Source organism: Lutra lutra, chromosome 12 (assembly GCF_902655055.1).
Source record: "Lutra lutra chromosome 12, mLutLut1.2, whole genome shotgun sequence".
Classification (NCBI taxonomy): Eukaryota; Metazoa; Chordata; class Mammalia; order Carnivora; family Mustelidae; genus Lutra; species Lutra lutra.
Genome location: NC_062289.1, coordinates 21,783,814 through 21,800,270, shown reverse-complemented (window position 1 = coordinate 21,800,270; position 16,457 = coordinate 21,783,814). Strand labels below are relative to the sequence as shown.

The 16,457-nt window shown below is 36.5% G+C and overlaps 1 protein-coding gene across 3 annotated transcripts in view; it reads left to right on the top strand.

Moving 5' to 3' along the window:
• Nucleotides 1-16,457, top strand: part of DCC (DCC netrin 1 receptor) — a 1,178,115-nt gene that overhangs the window by 1,075,074 nt on the left and 86,584 nt on the right. For all 3 annotated transcript variants that reach the window (XM_047697659.1, XM_047697658.1, XM_047697660.1), the window contains one exon: nucleotides 2,825-2,857. In XM_047697659.1, the coding sequence (XP_047553615.1) occupies nucleotides 2,825-2,857 (33 nt within the window). The remainder of the gene's footprint in view (nucleotides 1-2,824; nucleotides 2,858-16,457) is intronic.

Sequence of the window (16,457 nt, the reverse complement as noted above, 5' to 3'; positions counted from 1 at the left end):
TTCATATGCAGTTTTTGCAAAGACAGTAGCATTTTACTTCTAGAGACTAGAGGTTTGTCTTTGGTTTTAGTCACAAGCAAGAGACATATAGGAAACTCAGTCCATACTCACTGGTTAATGGGAAGGGCAGTTACAATTAAAAAGGGATTAAATTACAATACCCTTGTGTACATGCATGTATGTGGTACATCTGATTGTTTCTTTGGATTGTTAATTAAAAGAATCTTGAACTTGATTCTCTGACCACACAGGACTCTACAAATACACACCTCCCTTCCCCAAATATTCCCTATTAAGATACCCAGACACGATGAAGCCCTTGGGAGACGTACAAGAGGCATGTCAATCTCTGCCTTTCACGTGGATTGTTCTCTCGGGTAAACTGAGCTTCTCCATGTTGGCCTGTAAAATAATAGGAAGAAAAGATGCTTCTGCTGAAACAGACCAAAGTAGAATTCTGTAGTGGGATGGAGTCACCTTTTACACACAAGAAAGCAGAGTCTTCAGCCATGGAAAGCACCAGAGTATAGTCTGTTCTCTGGGCATCTTTAATCATCATTCTGAAAGGTACATCTTTCCCATCCAAGGATGTAGAACTGAGAGTTCCATACCAGAATACAGAAAAGTTTTAGTCTTCACATTATTTTTGACAAAATAAGTGATTTTCTTGACAAATAGCAGGAGCAAATAAAAAGCCAAGACCTGAATTATGACACTTTTAAGCGATTATTTGTAATAAACACTAACTTTTAGAATATGTTTTATCCCTGTTGGAAATAGCCTTTAGTTGATAACTTTCTTGAGACACTCAAAATTTCTCAAGTTATAGCCAGTCCAGATTACTAACAGTAAAACAAATCCAGAAGGTAAGAATGAGGATGACATTGTTGCACATAATGTATATTTATTTGTCAATTGATAAAAATTTTCTTAGACTGTAGATGATGTGTGTATGATTACAGATGAAGGGAGAAATGAAGAATGAAAATGAGACAAGATTGATTTTCTTCTCTCTCTCTCTTTTTTTTTTTTTTTTGGATGTCATTCCAAACACATCTCACCTAAATACGAGATCCTAATTAGGGTAGTTTCTCAAGTGTGTCCTGTTCTGGCTACCAAACTTCACTCTTCCTGAATTGCACGGTCACATGTGATCTCCACAAGCCCTCCTCATTCTTACCAGATACCTGGTTTGGCACGTCCAACAACATAGTATCATTTCTCAAAAACTATGATAGGATTTCAGTGAAAACTCTATCCCTGTCTATAAACTACAGATAACACAGTTGCCTATCAAAAACACCTTTCATCAATAATCCTCTAATACTGTAATAAAACAGATCTTGAGAAGTCATTAGTCTTTAAAGTGAGATAGGAGAGAAAATTAAGATAAAAATTAAGTTGTGATGATTAGACTAGGGAAAAATTAGGTTGGACGGCCTGGTGAATTAAAAAAAAAAAAAAGGTTTGTTAAATCTTGAGGAGCCACAATAACATTTATAAAACTTATTTAAAACTGTTAGAATCTTAAGATAATAAGCACTCTTGTATGTTTAGTGTTTTCCAAAGAGTCCTTCAGAGTTCAAAGTCTACTACTTATTAAGATAACCTTTCTTGGTCTACCCTTTTTCATAGAATATGTTTACATATTATTTTAAAACGAAAGAAATGGTAAGTGATAGGAATTTGTAACTAAGTTTAGTATTTGTCCTTCTATGAGGTGACATTCATAAACCCTGTTCATCTGAAAGGGGTATTTATTAACAACATCATTTTTTTAGTATTTCCATTTCTGCATATTCTTTTGGGCAATGATATGTATCCCATCAATTAAAGGAAGGACTACCACTTCTAAGACCTTTGCTTTATCTTTCAAACAGTAATGATAGATTTGCTGTGAGACTGCCCCCCAGAATGAGAGAACCGGATGCTTAGGATATAGGTTGCTGCCCATGGGAACACTATCATATTTTTCTCTGTGTGAGTTTAACTGAGACTTATAAAGAAGCCAACAGCAAGTGTAGTAGCCTACATGTCAAGTTTTAGTGCAATTGAGTTCAATAAACCCAGAAGATTTGAAGCTCAAAGAAAACTCATGTATAGGGGAAATAATTCTAAGTGATGGAGACTGACAAAGATCTACATTGGTCAAAATGTCCTATCACAATTTCTGTAAAAGCAAAGATATTGTAGATTTACCTCCTATATAGTTATATTTGTTTAATAGAAAATAAGCTACTTAAAAAAAATTTTTAAGATATTTTTTAAATTTAAAAAAAGTCACCTTCAAGGACATTATTCATAATGCACCTGAAGTTGTGAACAAGTAAGAATTCTCTTCACAAGGTCTAAAAATTTATTAAACCATTTAGATTAAAACTCATTTACAATATTCTATTATTTTACTCTATCTATGTGAGAATTGGTTAAGCTCTCTGGTTGAAAAAAAAGAAAAACTGAAGACAAGAAAATAGCCTCTTTACCGTATTTAAAATATATGGGTGATAATTACCTGGTGATCGCATAAGTTTTTATGTATTGTGTTTTTAATTAAACTTATATGATGATCTTTTGGAGTTGATATGTAGAAGAATGAGACAAATAACATATTTTTAAGAACATATATAGCAAAACCATTTTCAATTTTTCTCCTCTGACTACTATTTAATAGAAATAATCACATCACCCTTGGCTCTTTATCAATTTGATTTCAACAGGGCTTTAGCCTTGATATGAAAACTTGCTAACAAAACTGTCGATTTGAAGTGTCAGCTTCCTTGCTAGGAAGTGTCAATGTCTAATAATATTTCTTTCTCCCCCACAGTAGAACACCCTGACAAAATGGCTAATGACCAAGGTACGGTGGCTCAATCTGTCATCTTTTCTCTCCTTGAATCAATTCTATCTGTTAGAAATGTCAGTCATTATTTTGTATTCCTTTTTTCACCTGGGCCATACACCTGATGAAGCATTCACTGGCGTGATAATTAATCTTGTTAATGAAGTTCTGTTTGGCTGAAGCTGCAGGTCTGTTGGGAAAGATGTAAATTTTCTTGAGAGGAAATTGTTTTGTCTCTATTCTGAAGGACCAATTAAAATGTCAAGCTTCTTTGTATGAAATAAATTTTTAGTCTCTGTCTGCACTTCTGAATAATTCACATTAAGTATAATTAAGCTCAGCATAATTTTCAGGCTGCTCTTACACCCTTTCATGAGCTATGGATTAAAGTTCTGTAGCTCCACAGAGAAAAACCATAAATCAAGTGTGCTTTTTCTCTACAGTGAGCTTCTTTTAGTAAATAAAAACAAAGTTAGGACAACTTTTTTAGGGCATTGCTATTGTTCATTTTGAAGTCGGAAAGCTTTCACTCAGTGAATCAGATGCTGGTTTGACTCAGAGCATTTTATTCTCCTTCCATTCTTTTGCTAAAAGTTGATTCATGTAGAGAAATATGCACGGCTTTACACAAAGGAAAATGGAGACAAATAAGAGTTATCCATCAATTCACAGGTAGATAAGAATTTGCTATTATCATGATTTGCAGAGGGATAAATTATTTTTACATTAAAGGTAATTGGTAGCATTCTAGAGGAGAAAAAGAATAGCTTATGAGTGGTATTTTTTAGCCTGTTATATTCTTTAAAGAAGGGCAAGTTGGGAAGTATTTGAAACTCGTGGTAGTTGGTGATGTCCAGATTTTGTCCATATTTGTTGGCCCAGCATCTACAGTTTGTGTCGTGTGTCTCCTGCTTTGGACAGTCTGTCAGCAGAACCTGCTTGCAGGTATCATGTCTTAGAAGGCACCATCTTGTAAAATGGAGGGAACCATTCTTTTCATCATGAATACTTTTTACCTTCTAAATATTAAGCAGCTGGATATTAAGGCTCACTAACAGAAGATTGTCTACATGAGTAGCATTTTATTTAATTATTCTGTGTTCAGGTTTACCCCTGGGTCCTTATGGCATACCCTTGCTTCAGAGAACATGGCTGGGACTTCACACACGGAAGTAATAAAAATGAACAATACACAGAAATAATCTCTCCAGAGTTCACATTTCCATTAATCACCTCAACCTACTTCCTGCTTATTTCTACTTAAAATATTTTTGTAAGATCAATATCTACTAAATGGTAATATTTGTCAACTATTAATGATGAATACTGATCAGTTAGCCTGTATTTGCTTTGGTAAATTAAATACTAGTGCTGGCCAGGATAATTCACTAGCAGAAGTGGTTTTATTATTTCATTCATAAAATGATTACAACAGCTTTGCATAGCCTTCTTAACTTAAATGAATTTAAAACTTCCACAGGCAGGTAATTCCTAATTTTTGAAATTATATGTAGAGAAATACATAGAGAAAGAGAGAGAAAACATACCAAAAAATGTTTTAAGTCAGTGAACCAGATGAAATGTTATATTACAAGCCACTCAGGCAATGACATGCCCTGGTTTCTGAACAAATGGATTTTGTTGCTATTTTTCAGTTAGCTGTTTTTTTTTTTTTTTAATATTATTTTAAGCTACCAAATGTATATTTTGTAAATTGGTCCTTTTATAAAAGAAAAAAAGTAAATTATTCCCCAGTCCCTCTGTTTGCACACTCTCCATGGATTTTCCTCAGATTTTCTTATTAATAGTGAAATCAGATCAGTTATCAGGGAAAAAAGGAATTCCCAAGAATTGCTGCCAGTGTCTTGAGTCTATTAGTATTATCTGGGCAATTGTCCTTTTTCTTCATCTAATACTGCTTAAAAGATTCTTTCACATAAGTCAAGCAGAGAGAGTCAATTATCATATGGTTTCACTTATTTGTGGAGCATAACAAATAGCATGGAGGACAAGGGGAGATGGAGAGGAGAAGGGAGTTGAGGGAAATTGGAAGGGGAGGTGAACCATGAGAGACTATGGACTCTGAAAAACGATCTGAGAATTTTGAAGGGGTGGGGGGTGGGAGGTTGGGGGCACCAGGTGGTGGGTATTGTAGAGGGCACGGATTGCATGGAGCACTGGGTGTGGTGCAAAAATAATGAATACTGTTATGCTGAAAAAAATAAAAAAAATTAATAAAAAAAAAAAAAAAAAAAAAAAAGATTCTTTCACTTATTATACTACTTGGTGCCTTATTCAATCACAGCTGGGATACAGTTGTTCAAACTGATAGGTTCTAAATTTTACATCAAAATCAAATCACTTATAAAATAGAGAGGAACTGACAACAGATAATATAGTGATTATAAATAAGATCTTTAGGGGCGCCTGGGTGGCTCAGTGGGTTAAGCCGCTGCCTTCGGCTCAGGTCATGATCTCAGGGTCCTGGGATCGAGTCCCACATTGGGCTCTCTGCTCAGCAAGAAGCCTGCTTCCCTCTCTCTCTCTCTCTGCCTTCCTCTCCGTCTACTTGTGATCTCTCTCTGTCAAATAAATAAATAAAATCTTTAAAAAAAAAATAAGATCTTTAAATTCTTACAAAGAAAACATGTCAAATTTGCTGGCCATCAAAATCTCTTTGTAAACAAAATCAGTCTTCTACGTTGATGACCGTTTAGAAGAAAATTAACCCAGATTGAAGATCCTTCTAAGATTAATGAAATAAGAGGAAAATGCCATCTGAATGTTCCCACTCTGAGCACAGAGCCAATCATTTGAATATGTTTTACTGTGCCCACAGTTAGACCTATTTGCCGCTCCCCATGGTGAAGTGATCCCACTGTTAACATCTGCAGAAGGTACTGAATTTCTTTTGAGAGTAAATTCAACACCCGGGGTCAGAGTGAACCTTGCAAAGATGAAACCTAAATAGAAAAATAGGAGGTCGGTAATACCAAGCTTTATTAAACATACCGAGTTCATTTTTAACTAAAAAAAAAAAAAAAAGAAAAGAAAAATAGGAGGTTGAATTTAATTTACCTGTGAGAGAGGAGGAAAAGTTTTGATTATCTTTGTAGACTTTTGTCACAATTACTTTTCTTGGAATCTGAGATATGTCCTAAGGAACATAAATGGGAAAACAAAAAGTCAGTTGCATTTGAATCAGCCGTGATATGAGGAAAATATTTTCTCCCGAGTAATAGCAGTAGTAGTCTGAAAATGATAGACAATTTTCATTGAACTCTTTTTCCCTTTGTGTAGTTATAAATTGATTATATCTAGCATTTTCTTATCTCTCGAATCTCAGCCTCCTCTATAATTCCCTATTTTTTACAGCCCTTTATCTCTTATTAAACATCCTAATTTTTTTCTCTAGTCTCTTCCAGGCACAAGTGGCCAATAAGTTTGAAGGTAATCATGAGATTTTAGAGATTAACCACAGAATTTAATTTTTAGGAAGGTCAGGTAGGATAGGGAAATTATATGGCCTATGTGAAGTGAGTTCAGGGGACATAGAAATGCTGTGCTTTTTTTTCCCCTTTTTTATTTTTCATATTTTGATAAGAACCCTGTCAATTTGTGTGTGTGTGTGTACGTGTGTAATGGCAAAATGAACTCCTGTGAAGCCCTACCAGTGTCTCTGTTTAGAGACTTCTCATTTGAGCCTCACTGCTATACTGTAAGTTACAATTATTGTTCTCATCTTGGCAATGAAGAAAATGAAGCTCAGAACATTCCAGTCCCTTGTCTGTAGACACACAGCTAGTAAGTAGCAAGGCCATTCGAACCCTGTGGTTTTTAACCAGAGTATGTTCATCCCGTGTTCGTACATGGACGCATAACTGACCACACACTCCTGTTTAACATTTATTTATAAGGCTGCTGCATCTGAAGGTTGAGTATGGATATCTTCCCAGCATCAACTTTCCTTTCCCCATTTCTGTGAATACTCCGGAGAATAAAACAGCTTTCACTCTGGGGTCATCTTGTTCGTGGGAAGTCACAGCACTACTAAGTAGGTGATTGGGACAGTCAGTTATCTCCGGGAAACACAGAGATGGTGCTAATTCCACTGCCTCAGCCAGCTCAGGCTGCTTGTACAAAATGCCACTGCCTGGGGGGATTAAACAACAGAAATCTGCTTCTCACAGTTCTAGAGGGTGTAAGTCCCAGATCAAGATGCAGCCACGTTGGTTTCTGGTGAGAACGTTCTTCCTGGCTTGCAGTCAGGTGTCTTCTTGCTGTGTCCTCATATGGCAGAGGGAGAGCCGGCTCCCTCATATCTCTTCCTCTCAGATCAGGGCCCTACCCTTGTGACCTCATTTGGCCTTAATTATTCCCACAGGGCCTCACACTGGGTGTTAGGAATTCAGCATATGATTCTGGGAGGTGGTGGGAGAGCACAACACATTCACAGCATCCACCTTCAAAAAGAAAGCTGCTCTCTCGCTCTCGCTGATTATCTCCCCAGTGTTTCAGATGAGGAGGCAGAAGGCAGTGCTTTGCCCAAGGTCGCACAGATGTAGTTGTGGGCAGAGGTGGATGCCAACATGTTTCTCTCTGACTCCCAGAGTGTAGTCTGTCCACTGTAGACTGCTGCTCTCTACATGAAAAATGTGGCTCTTTGGTCTTCTGTAATCAGCTTAAACCTTTTAGAGTTTCTCACAGAAGCATTTATAAAAGCCTCTGTTTGGAATTGCAAAGGGGATAGCTATGACTATAAAATATAACCAGTTCTCAGAAGTGATAATCATCTGACCAAACTTCTATCTTAAAGGATTGTTTTTACATCCTTGTATTCTGTTTAATCCCCAAATGTTCTTCTCCATTTTGAGGTGTCGATGTGTAAAAAGAGGTCATTCTAAATATGAGCACAAATGTCTACAAGGTCATGTGTGTTTCCATGTCTGCCCTCAGAGGGCATGCAGAGTAGGTGTTAGGGTCCTGTCACAGGACCTGAAAGAGGGCAGGAACCTTTATGAAATGACCTGTGTCATCGATGAGATGAATCAGAAACAAAATGCTGACTTCACACATTCTCAAGTGTCTTTCCCTCTCCATAGCCGGCAGAGCGGAGATCTAAAACAGCCCAGCTACCTAGGAGATGGAAATTCACAGGTCAGTTTATAGATCTAGAAGCAGGTGACCTGCTGAGAACTGCCCTCCCACCAGGAGGGAGAATTACTCACTTCCGAATCATGGTAACAGCTGATAATGCCAGCCATCAGCACGTAGTAGGCACTGCAAGAGGGATGGAATGGGTTTGGAGACCTCAAATTCTAGGGCCTCTTGCCACTGTGACCTCCTGTGTGACTTTAGGCATGTGATTGACCTCTCTCAGCATCCTCACCTGTCAAATGATGACTCCTGTCCAAAGTATCTTTCGTTTTCTTTCAAGATTTCAGATGATCAAACCTGAGGACTGGTGTTAGGTTTAAAAACCCAGGCATAGCATCTTCACATAACATAGTACTTCACATTTTTCGCATTCCCAGGATACATCATTCTTCTATGAACTGTTCATGTGCTATCATATCCTCCTAAAATCCTTCCAGATATAGAAAATGAGACTCAGAGATGCTCAAACTTGCCCAAACACTCACAGCATGTAAGAAGAGGTTAGCCCGAGATACAGACCCTGGCTAAGTAATTTGAGAGTCTCTGCCCTTAACCACTGTATAATTTCTGGAAATGCAGTGAGTTAATTGGTTCCTGCTTCGTTATCAAGAAAGTTAAACCTAAATGGCATCACCATACGTTCACCTAGTTTAAAGTTCTTTGTCTGTCCTCAGTAGGGTATTCAGGCGAAGTACTTAACACTACATCTGCCATTTTACACCTCAGCGGGTTTAATCTCATGAATAAACAGAACGTTAATTGTTTCCAATTTCAAGGAAATAGGGTTTTCAAGGCAGTCTAGTCAAGCTTGGAATTTAGTTAATGTAATCCAGACTTTGCAGGGTTTGGATTACACCAGCCAGGGTGTTGTTTGAAAAATTGAAGCCTTTAGCACCTTTTGATGGGCGCTGTTTAAATGAAAATTAAAACCTCTTTTTACCCTCTTATTGGGCGGGGTTTCAACTACTTTGTTATTCAGTAGCTGCTACACCCCCTTGAAAGAGAGCTATTCTCACCTGTGCTGTTCTCAGGTCCAAAATTTTGCAATTCTAGAAATTATGATTATGGTATAAAAGTGGGGGGTGAAAAATGAGTAGTGTGGTTTTGATAAAGGGTTGAGGTGCTTCTCATTCTCCCAGCAAGCAGTCAAGTAGCTGCCTAAGTCAACCTCTCAGGAGCTTTTATGTTTCAATAAGTAACTTTGCAAGAAAACACATACTAAGTACTCTTAAGAATTGATGTGATTCATGGCATAATTGTAAATTTCTCAGACCCGGAAGATAGACGAGCCCTCCCAAAGATTTCTTAATAAGTTCTTTTTGTAAGAACCACTCTGTTGCTGACTGTCCTTTGCTGTAGGCATTAGCCAAATACCAGGTGTCTGGATTGATTTTTCTGCCCACTACTGTTAGACCTGGACTCTGCCTCTTCAGTTTTCTTTCCAGAACAGATGGCTCACCAATGCTTATGGAGGAAAGACAGTTCTTTGACATTGAGACCCCAACTGCCCTTTTCTAGACTTAAGACTAGCTCATCCCTCCACATACATCACAGTCTATTAGCAAAACTGTATAAATCACTCTGAGAAAGGTGCATTTTCCCAACTCCATGCTTTAACTGTACCATCCTCTTAGTTGTAGCAATACTTTCTCCCTTTCTCTGCTGATTCAGGTCCTCATCTTCTAAGACTCCCTATCCCATTGTGCTTTTTTCCAAGAAGTCTTTATTGCCTTTCCAGTCTTTTGTTCTTCTGTATGTCCATAACACCCAACTAATTCTTTGCTCTGTCCTTCATTTCTTATATTTCACTATTTATATTCCCAACCTCTGGACCAGGTTGTAAATTCCTTGATGGCAGAAGACTTGTGTGATTCACACTGTCATCCCCACGTCTCAGTCTCTAATTGAGAATCTGTCATATTGTAGTTGCCTGGTAAGCATTTTTGAACTGAATTATGGCACACATCTTTGAGGAAACAGTCACAGAGTAATCTGGAAAGAAAGACTTTACCATCTGATCAAAAGTGTAGTTGGGACCTAAAATCAAAAATGCTCAGGGCTATGGACACTGTGTATGTTACTGATCTTGGGGAAGGTGAAAATATGTTTCCAATAAGGCAAAAATATCTTGAATATTCATCTATTAAGTTAAAGATAAACTGGAAAACAAGTTCTCTTTAATTCAGAAAATGGTGGTCACATTTGTAGATGACTCTGAACTCCTATGCACTTTTCTTGATCTCTACCCTTCCTGTCATTTCTTGTTAGCAGAAAATTTTTCTTGCTTTTCCCTGACTGCTTGTAATTCTGAGTAAAGAAATGAGAAAAATCAAAACTAATTGCTGATGAAGTTTTGAAATTTCAAACATGAAGTATGAAAAAAGTTGATAAGGTTTTAAAATTTCAAACCTGAAGTATGAAAAGAATTGGACTCCTTTTGACAGCTTGCTGGTAACAATGTACCTAGCATTGTGCTGGTTGTGGTGAGGCATGAGAAAGAAGTACAGTCCCCTGGATCTGTTCTCAAGAATCATGCAATGTAGTTAGGAGGAATATATAAATAATCCATCCCAACATTAAAAATATGAAATCTGAAATTAAGTGGTACCATCTCATATATATGTGTGTGTATATATACATATACACACACACACACACACACACACATATATACATATATATTTATATATCTTCATATATATTTATATATCTTCATATATATTATATATATATATATATATATATATCTTCATTGTAGGGTTTCATATGGGCAGTCACTATTGGTAATAACAGAAAAGACCACTTAAACACAACACTGGACTTTTGCTCTATGGGTAGAACTTGATTCAACACAAATGATTGCAGAGGGAAAGATTACCTAAACCTTTACTTAGAGAAATCCTAGAATTAGAAAATCCAGATGCCAAATAGTTGCTCGTAGAGTGAGGATCGAAAGGTGCATCCAGCAAACAGTTAGGGCCACTTTGCAGAATAATGCACAGTGGTAGGGAGAAGGCAGAATAATGCAAATTGGTGAGACTTTGCTCTTTCCCTTTGATCTGACACAGCAGTTCTCTGGCTTTCCTACTTTTCAACACATCAAGTATCTACTATCCATACTGGGCACGGAAGATCAGCATGCTCACCTCCAGAACCTGCAAACCCCATTCATTCTTGGTGCTGTTGCCAAGCATACCTTGCTTCTTGGTGCGGGGTGGGGTGGGGAAGAATTATGTGGAATAGGAAGAGGACCTAAGTATCCCTGATCTTCAAAGAGTTTTCCTAGTCTTATGTGCCCACTTCTGCTCTGCCTTTTCTGAACTGTCACATTTACTTGTCCCAGTGCTCAACATGGTTGCTAACTGAACTATTTCCTTTTGCTTCCAAAGTCTGTCGTGTTCTGTGTGTCCTATTGAAAATGAAGCTACCACTTCAAGTCACACTTAAGTCACACACCAGAACCAACTTTGAGAGATGTTCTAATTTTTATCCAACTCACGCCCCAGTCCTTCTTTTATTTATTAATTCACCCACTAATGGTAAAATCATCAGTCAGAGTCAGACCTATTCAGCTGCTTAAAATGAGCTTACTTGTAAATCTTTCTGAGCCACAGTTTACTCACCTGTAAAATGGAACTAAAAATGTCTGCCTTATGGATTCATAATTAATATTATTCTCATGCTACTTATTACCACAGTCTCTTACAATTTATTCTTCACACTCTGCCACAATACTTTTTCTAAAACACATATTTAATTGAGTTACTTTTCTGCATAAAATATCTGCAATGGACCTCCATCTTCTGCAAGATAAATTCTAGACTCTGGTAGAACATATAGGTAATTTTATTATTTCATGTCTGCCTATCTTCCAAGCTTACCCACCTCACTCTTTTCTCTCTGATCTACTCATCTTTTAATTCTCAACTCAGATGTCACCTCTAAAAAGTCTTTCATCATTTTACTAGGCATAAATAGTAAATTGTCCTGTTTTTCCATTATGGCACCTACTTATATTTTTAAAACTTTGGGCCATACAATATAGTTATTCTTACTCAACATTTCCCCCCTTTGCTAATTTATGAGACTTTGCAATAGTCGTTTTATATCCCTAATACCTAGAACAGTGGGTCTATTCGATACATTTTTTCCCATTTTATTTTATTTCTTTTCAGTGTTCCAAAATTCACTGTTTATGCACCACACCCAGTGCTCCATGTAATACCTGCGCTCCTTAATTCCCACCACCAGGCTCACTCAACCCCCTATCCACTCCCTTCCAAAACCCTCAGTTTGTTTCTCAGAGTCCACAGTCTCTCATGGTTCATCTCCCCCTCCAATTTCCCCCAACTCCCTTCTCCTCTCCATCTCCCAGTGTCTTCTGTGTTATTCCTTATGCTCCACAAATAAGTGAAACTGTATGATAATTGACTTTCTCTGCTTGACTTATTTCACTCAGCATAATCTCTTCCAGTCCCGTCCATGTTGATATAATAGTTGGGTATTCAACTGTTATGCTGAAAAAAAAATAAAATTAAAAAAAAAAAAGAAAAGAAAGGAAGAATGCCATCTGACCCCCTTTCCAACAACAACAACAACAAGAACAAAAGTTGGGTATTCAAAACATTTTTTGACTAGATGGATGGAGCATGAGCTGATACATGAATGAAAAAATTTTGTGCTCCAACAGTGTCATTACTTATACATACTAGCAGTGCAACTAGTGTGATCCTGGCATTCTAGTGTTTTCCAACTGTTGTTGTAACTTCCTGACATACAGTCACTTGGAGAAGAAAGAGCTTTCATGCTCTTTTGTTACTTCTCCTTGCACTGCATGATGACTTCACTCAGACACAAACATATCTCAGACTGCCTTCAGGATAAGCTTGTGGACCATCCAGGTAGGGGGAGACTTCCATGATCATTCAGTAGATTTGAGAAGTGTTGTTCTTTTATAATCCATGAAAGATTCTTCCTCATCTTCCACATTTTAGTCGGTGAATGAGCTAGCTGAAGATGTAGTCATCCAGGAGAGTGCCCATGTTTAGAGAAGCAGGAGGCTTTTTAGATTTTGATTAAGGCAAGGCCGCACCTAAAAGGGATGTCTTAGACCCATATATTGGCCATTATTCCAGATATACTATAGGCAAGAATGCATACAAGGAGAGAGGAGAAAATTCCATAATCACCATATGATTTGTATATGTATTTTTTTTTTCTTTTCTTCTCATTGGCTGACATCTATCCTCATGGAATTCAGATACCAGAGAGTCTGGGATATTGCTGCTTTATTCTGGTGCTTGCAAAGGAAGAAGAATGCAATGTTTGCAAACTTTTTTCCTACCTTAGAACATTTCTCAGGCAACTCTTCTTTACCCGTCAGTTGCACACTGCAAAGAACTTCAGGAAGTCAGGACCCAAAATCAAACGGAGATGTCAACCAAGAGCCAGAAATTAGAGGTTCATTTATTGAAATTGTTTATGTCTATGATGACTGTAACTTCCATTTTGCACAGAAGTGCCCTGATTAATACCCAGATCCGGGCATAATTGATCATAGCATGCCCTTTCATTCTTAAAGTGGCCTGGTTTTCATAACTGGATGGTCACCCAATTCATGATATTTGTCTGTAGAAAAATAATCTTAAATTTTAGATTGATTTCTAAAGATTTTAAAAATGAATTTGCTTTTCCTTTATTCTATTCTATCCATATTTTATTGCATAAAGTCAGAAGTTCGAACTCAAAAAAAAAGGTACTTCTCATGGTCAAGGAAAAGATGGATAATCACTTATATGGTTCTCTTATGTTGTGTCTAACTCAGAGTCGGTCACCAAATACATTCCCATTCTCAAAATTTACTGCTCTTAGACTTGCCACAGGTGACAAATATAAGGAGATGTTACGACAGAAGGAAGGCAAAAAGGATTTGTTGAGCACCAAGTCTTAATATGTGGCAGGCATGTTAGCTTCTCGTACATGTGAAGCAGTAACATTCTAGTTTCCTTCAGTCAATGAGCTTTCTTTCATGTTTACTTGAAAACATGTGTTCAGGAGAGCACATTAATTCTTTTCCATTAATATATGCTTGAAATATCCTAGGTATGAGTTATGATTTCACTTTCTGGCTTTTAGATATCCTGATGCCTTTGTTCAAAGTCAGCAATATTATCAACCTTGTGATAAATTGATCTCTTAGACATTCTCTCAGCCTCTGAAAAATCATCTGCTTCAAAATAGATCTCCATATGATCTGTGTATTGGACCATAAAACTGTATTCAGGTGTCATTAATAGATATCCTTTATCCACTCGTACACAGGACACAAAATCAATTCAATTTCCATCATTATCACCAGAATTATTTTCACAGAACCAATTTTAAGATCAAGAAGATACCTCAGTGTTCTGCATCCTTGGGAGAATGTATATTGAACATTTGTTAGATGACCAATCTGTTCATTTGATTTAGATTACGGACCATAGGTTTTTCTCAGGATTGATTGTGTGGGTGCCATTCTGGAGGACCCTTCCTTATCCTCCCTCAGGGAAGAGAGATTAAAGAATAGATCAGAACTACCACATCCAGTTTTCTTCATGTCCTCTGCACATTAATTTTCCATTAACTCTTCCCTGAACTTGTAAATATCTATTCAAAAAAAAACCAGACTCTAGAAATCCCAGTTAAATTAATCCTTGTTAGGTGCTGATAAATATTTTTACCATGGATTCTCCATCTGTCCATGAGTGCTAAAAGTAGGGACTTAATGTAAACATTAATGTTTCATTTTATACAAACACACACAGAGACACACATCACAATAAAGACATAAAAACAATATTTCAAGTGATATGTAAGAAAAAGAACATAGAAAATAACTTGTATAATAACTGTAACATAAACTCTTGTTCACATTAATAATATATCATTGAGCATTGTAATTCACATTAGTCACTCATCAAGCCTTGAGAACACAATATACCGTTAGTTTCGTAAATGCCAAGGAATATCATAATGAACACACTTCCTACAGGAGGTCATATTACCTCTGTCCACTTTTCCCCTCAATCCAGGAAGTATATGGCAGGGAAATCATGGAGACTTTAACTTTTGCCCAAGGGAGCATATGTCTCTTGCCAAAAAAAAAAAAAAAAAAAAAAAAAAAAAAGTTGAAAAGAAGTCTCCTTCTGAGATCTATCCTTTATCCTTGGAAAAAAATATAAAAGTTTACTCTTTAAATGACTTCAGACTTTATAATACTGTAAAAATGCAAATAAGAGGGACATGAAATTTCTGGTTTGGACTTACCTAATAGGTACCCATATAAAATAAATTTAGAAATATATAAATAATTTTTAATAACTCTTAAAATAGTTACACACTTCCTCTTTTCAAAGTTAACCATGGGCTCATTTGTTTTATTGTTCTTTCTGAAAGTACCATTTCCTGGCTTCAAAACCTAAGGAAAAGTAGAAAACATGTGTTTTAATTATCAAAAATGACCTGGATGAAATGAAATTACCTGGATAAAATACCTAGTTGGTTATATGATATATGAATTTATTACCTTTTAGTATCTTTTTTTTTAAAGATTTTATTTATTTATTTATTGACAGAGAGAGATCACAAGTAGGCAGAGTGGCAGGCAGAGAGAGAGAGGAGGAGGCAGGTTCCCTGCTGAGCAGAGAGCCCGATGTGGGGCTCGATCCCAGGACCTTGGGATCATGACCTGAGCAGAAGGCAGAGGCTTAACCCACTGAGCCACCCAGGTGCCCCTACTTTTTAGTATCTTGATTCCTTTCCTGACACTCATTTCTATTACTAAGAAAATATAGTTACAGGCTAACACAAGATTTTCTGCAGAATATAATATTTTATTCATAAAGTATATCCTGATTACTGTGTCACATAAAATTATGATACTACTAATTATATAGAAAAGAAAAAAAAAAGAAAACATGCCCCTTTCCAATTTTTTTTTAACCATGTTGAGCTTTATTTGAATACAAAAAAGCTGGTATACATTGAGATGTATTACATTAGTTTTACAAATGTTATATGTAAATATCGTTTATTTATTGTGAATTTTCTATTTCAAAAAATGTTAGAGATTTAATGCAGTATGCAAAAAAAATCAGGAGTTTTAATTTAGGTAGAAGACATGAGGCTGAAAATAATACATTATTTTTATTTGCATGTAGTTCTTTCAACAATGCTAGACAAATTTTTAAAATGATGATTTTAATAATAATTTAATAATTATCACTAATTATTATATTATTATTAATAATTTAATAATGATTTTATAATAAAAGATGGGTTAACTTGTCCTTAAATCTTTAAAGTCAAGAAAATTAAAAACCATCTGCAGCTGGTTTTTAATCCTTTGTAGAATCGGGATATAGTGAACCTACTTGCTCTGTTATGGCAGGATCCTCACTTACTACATGTTTTTATATTA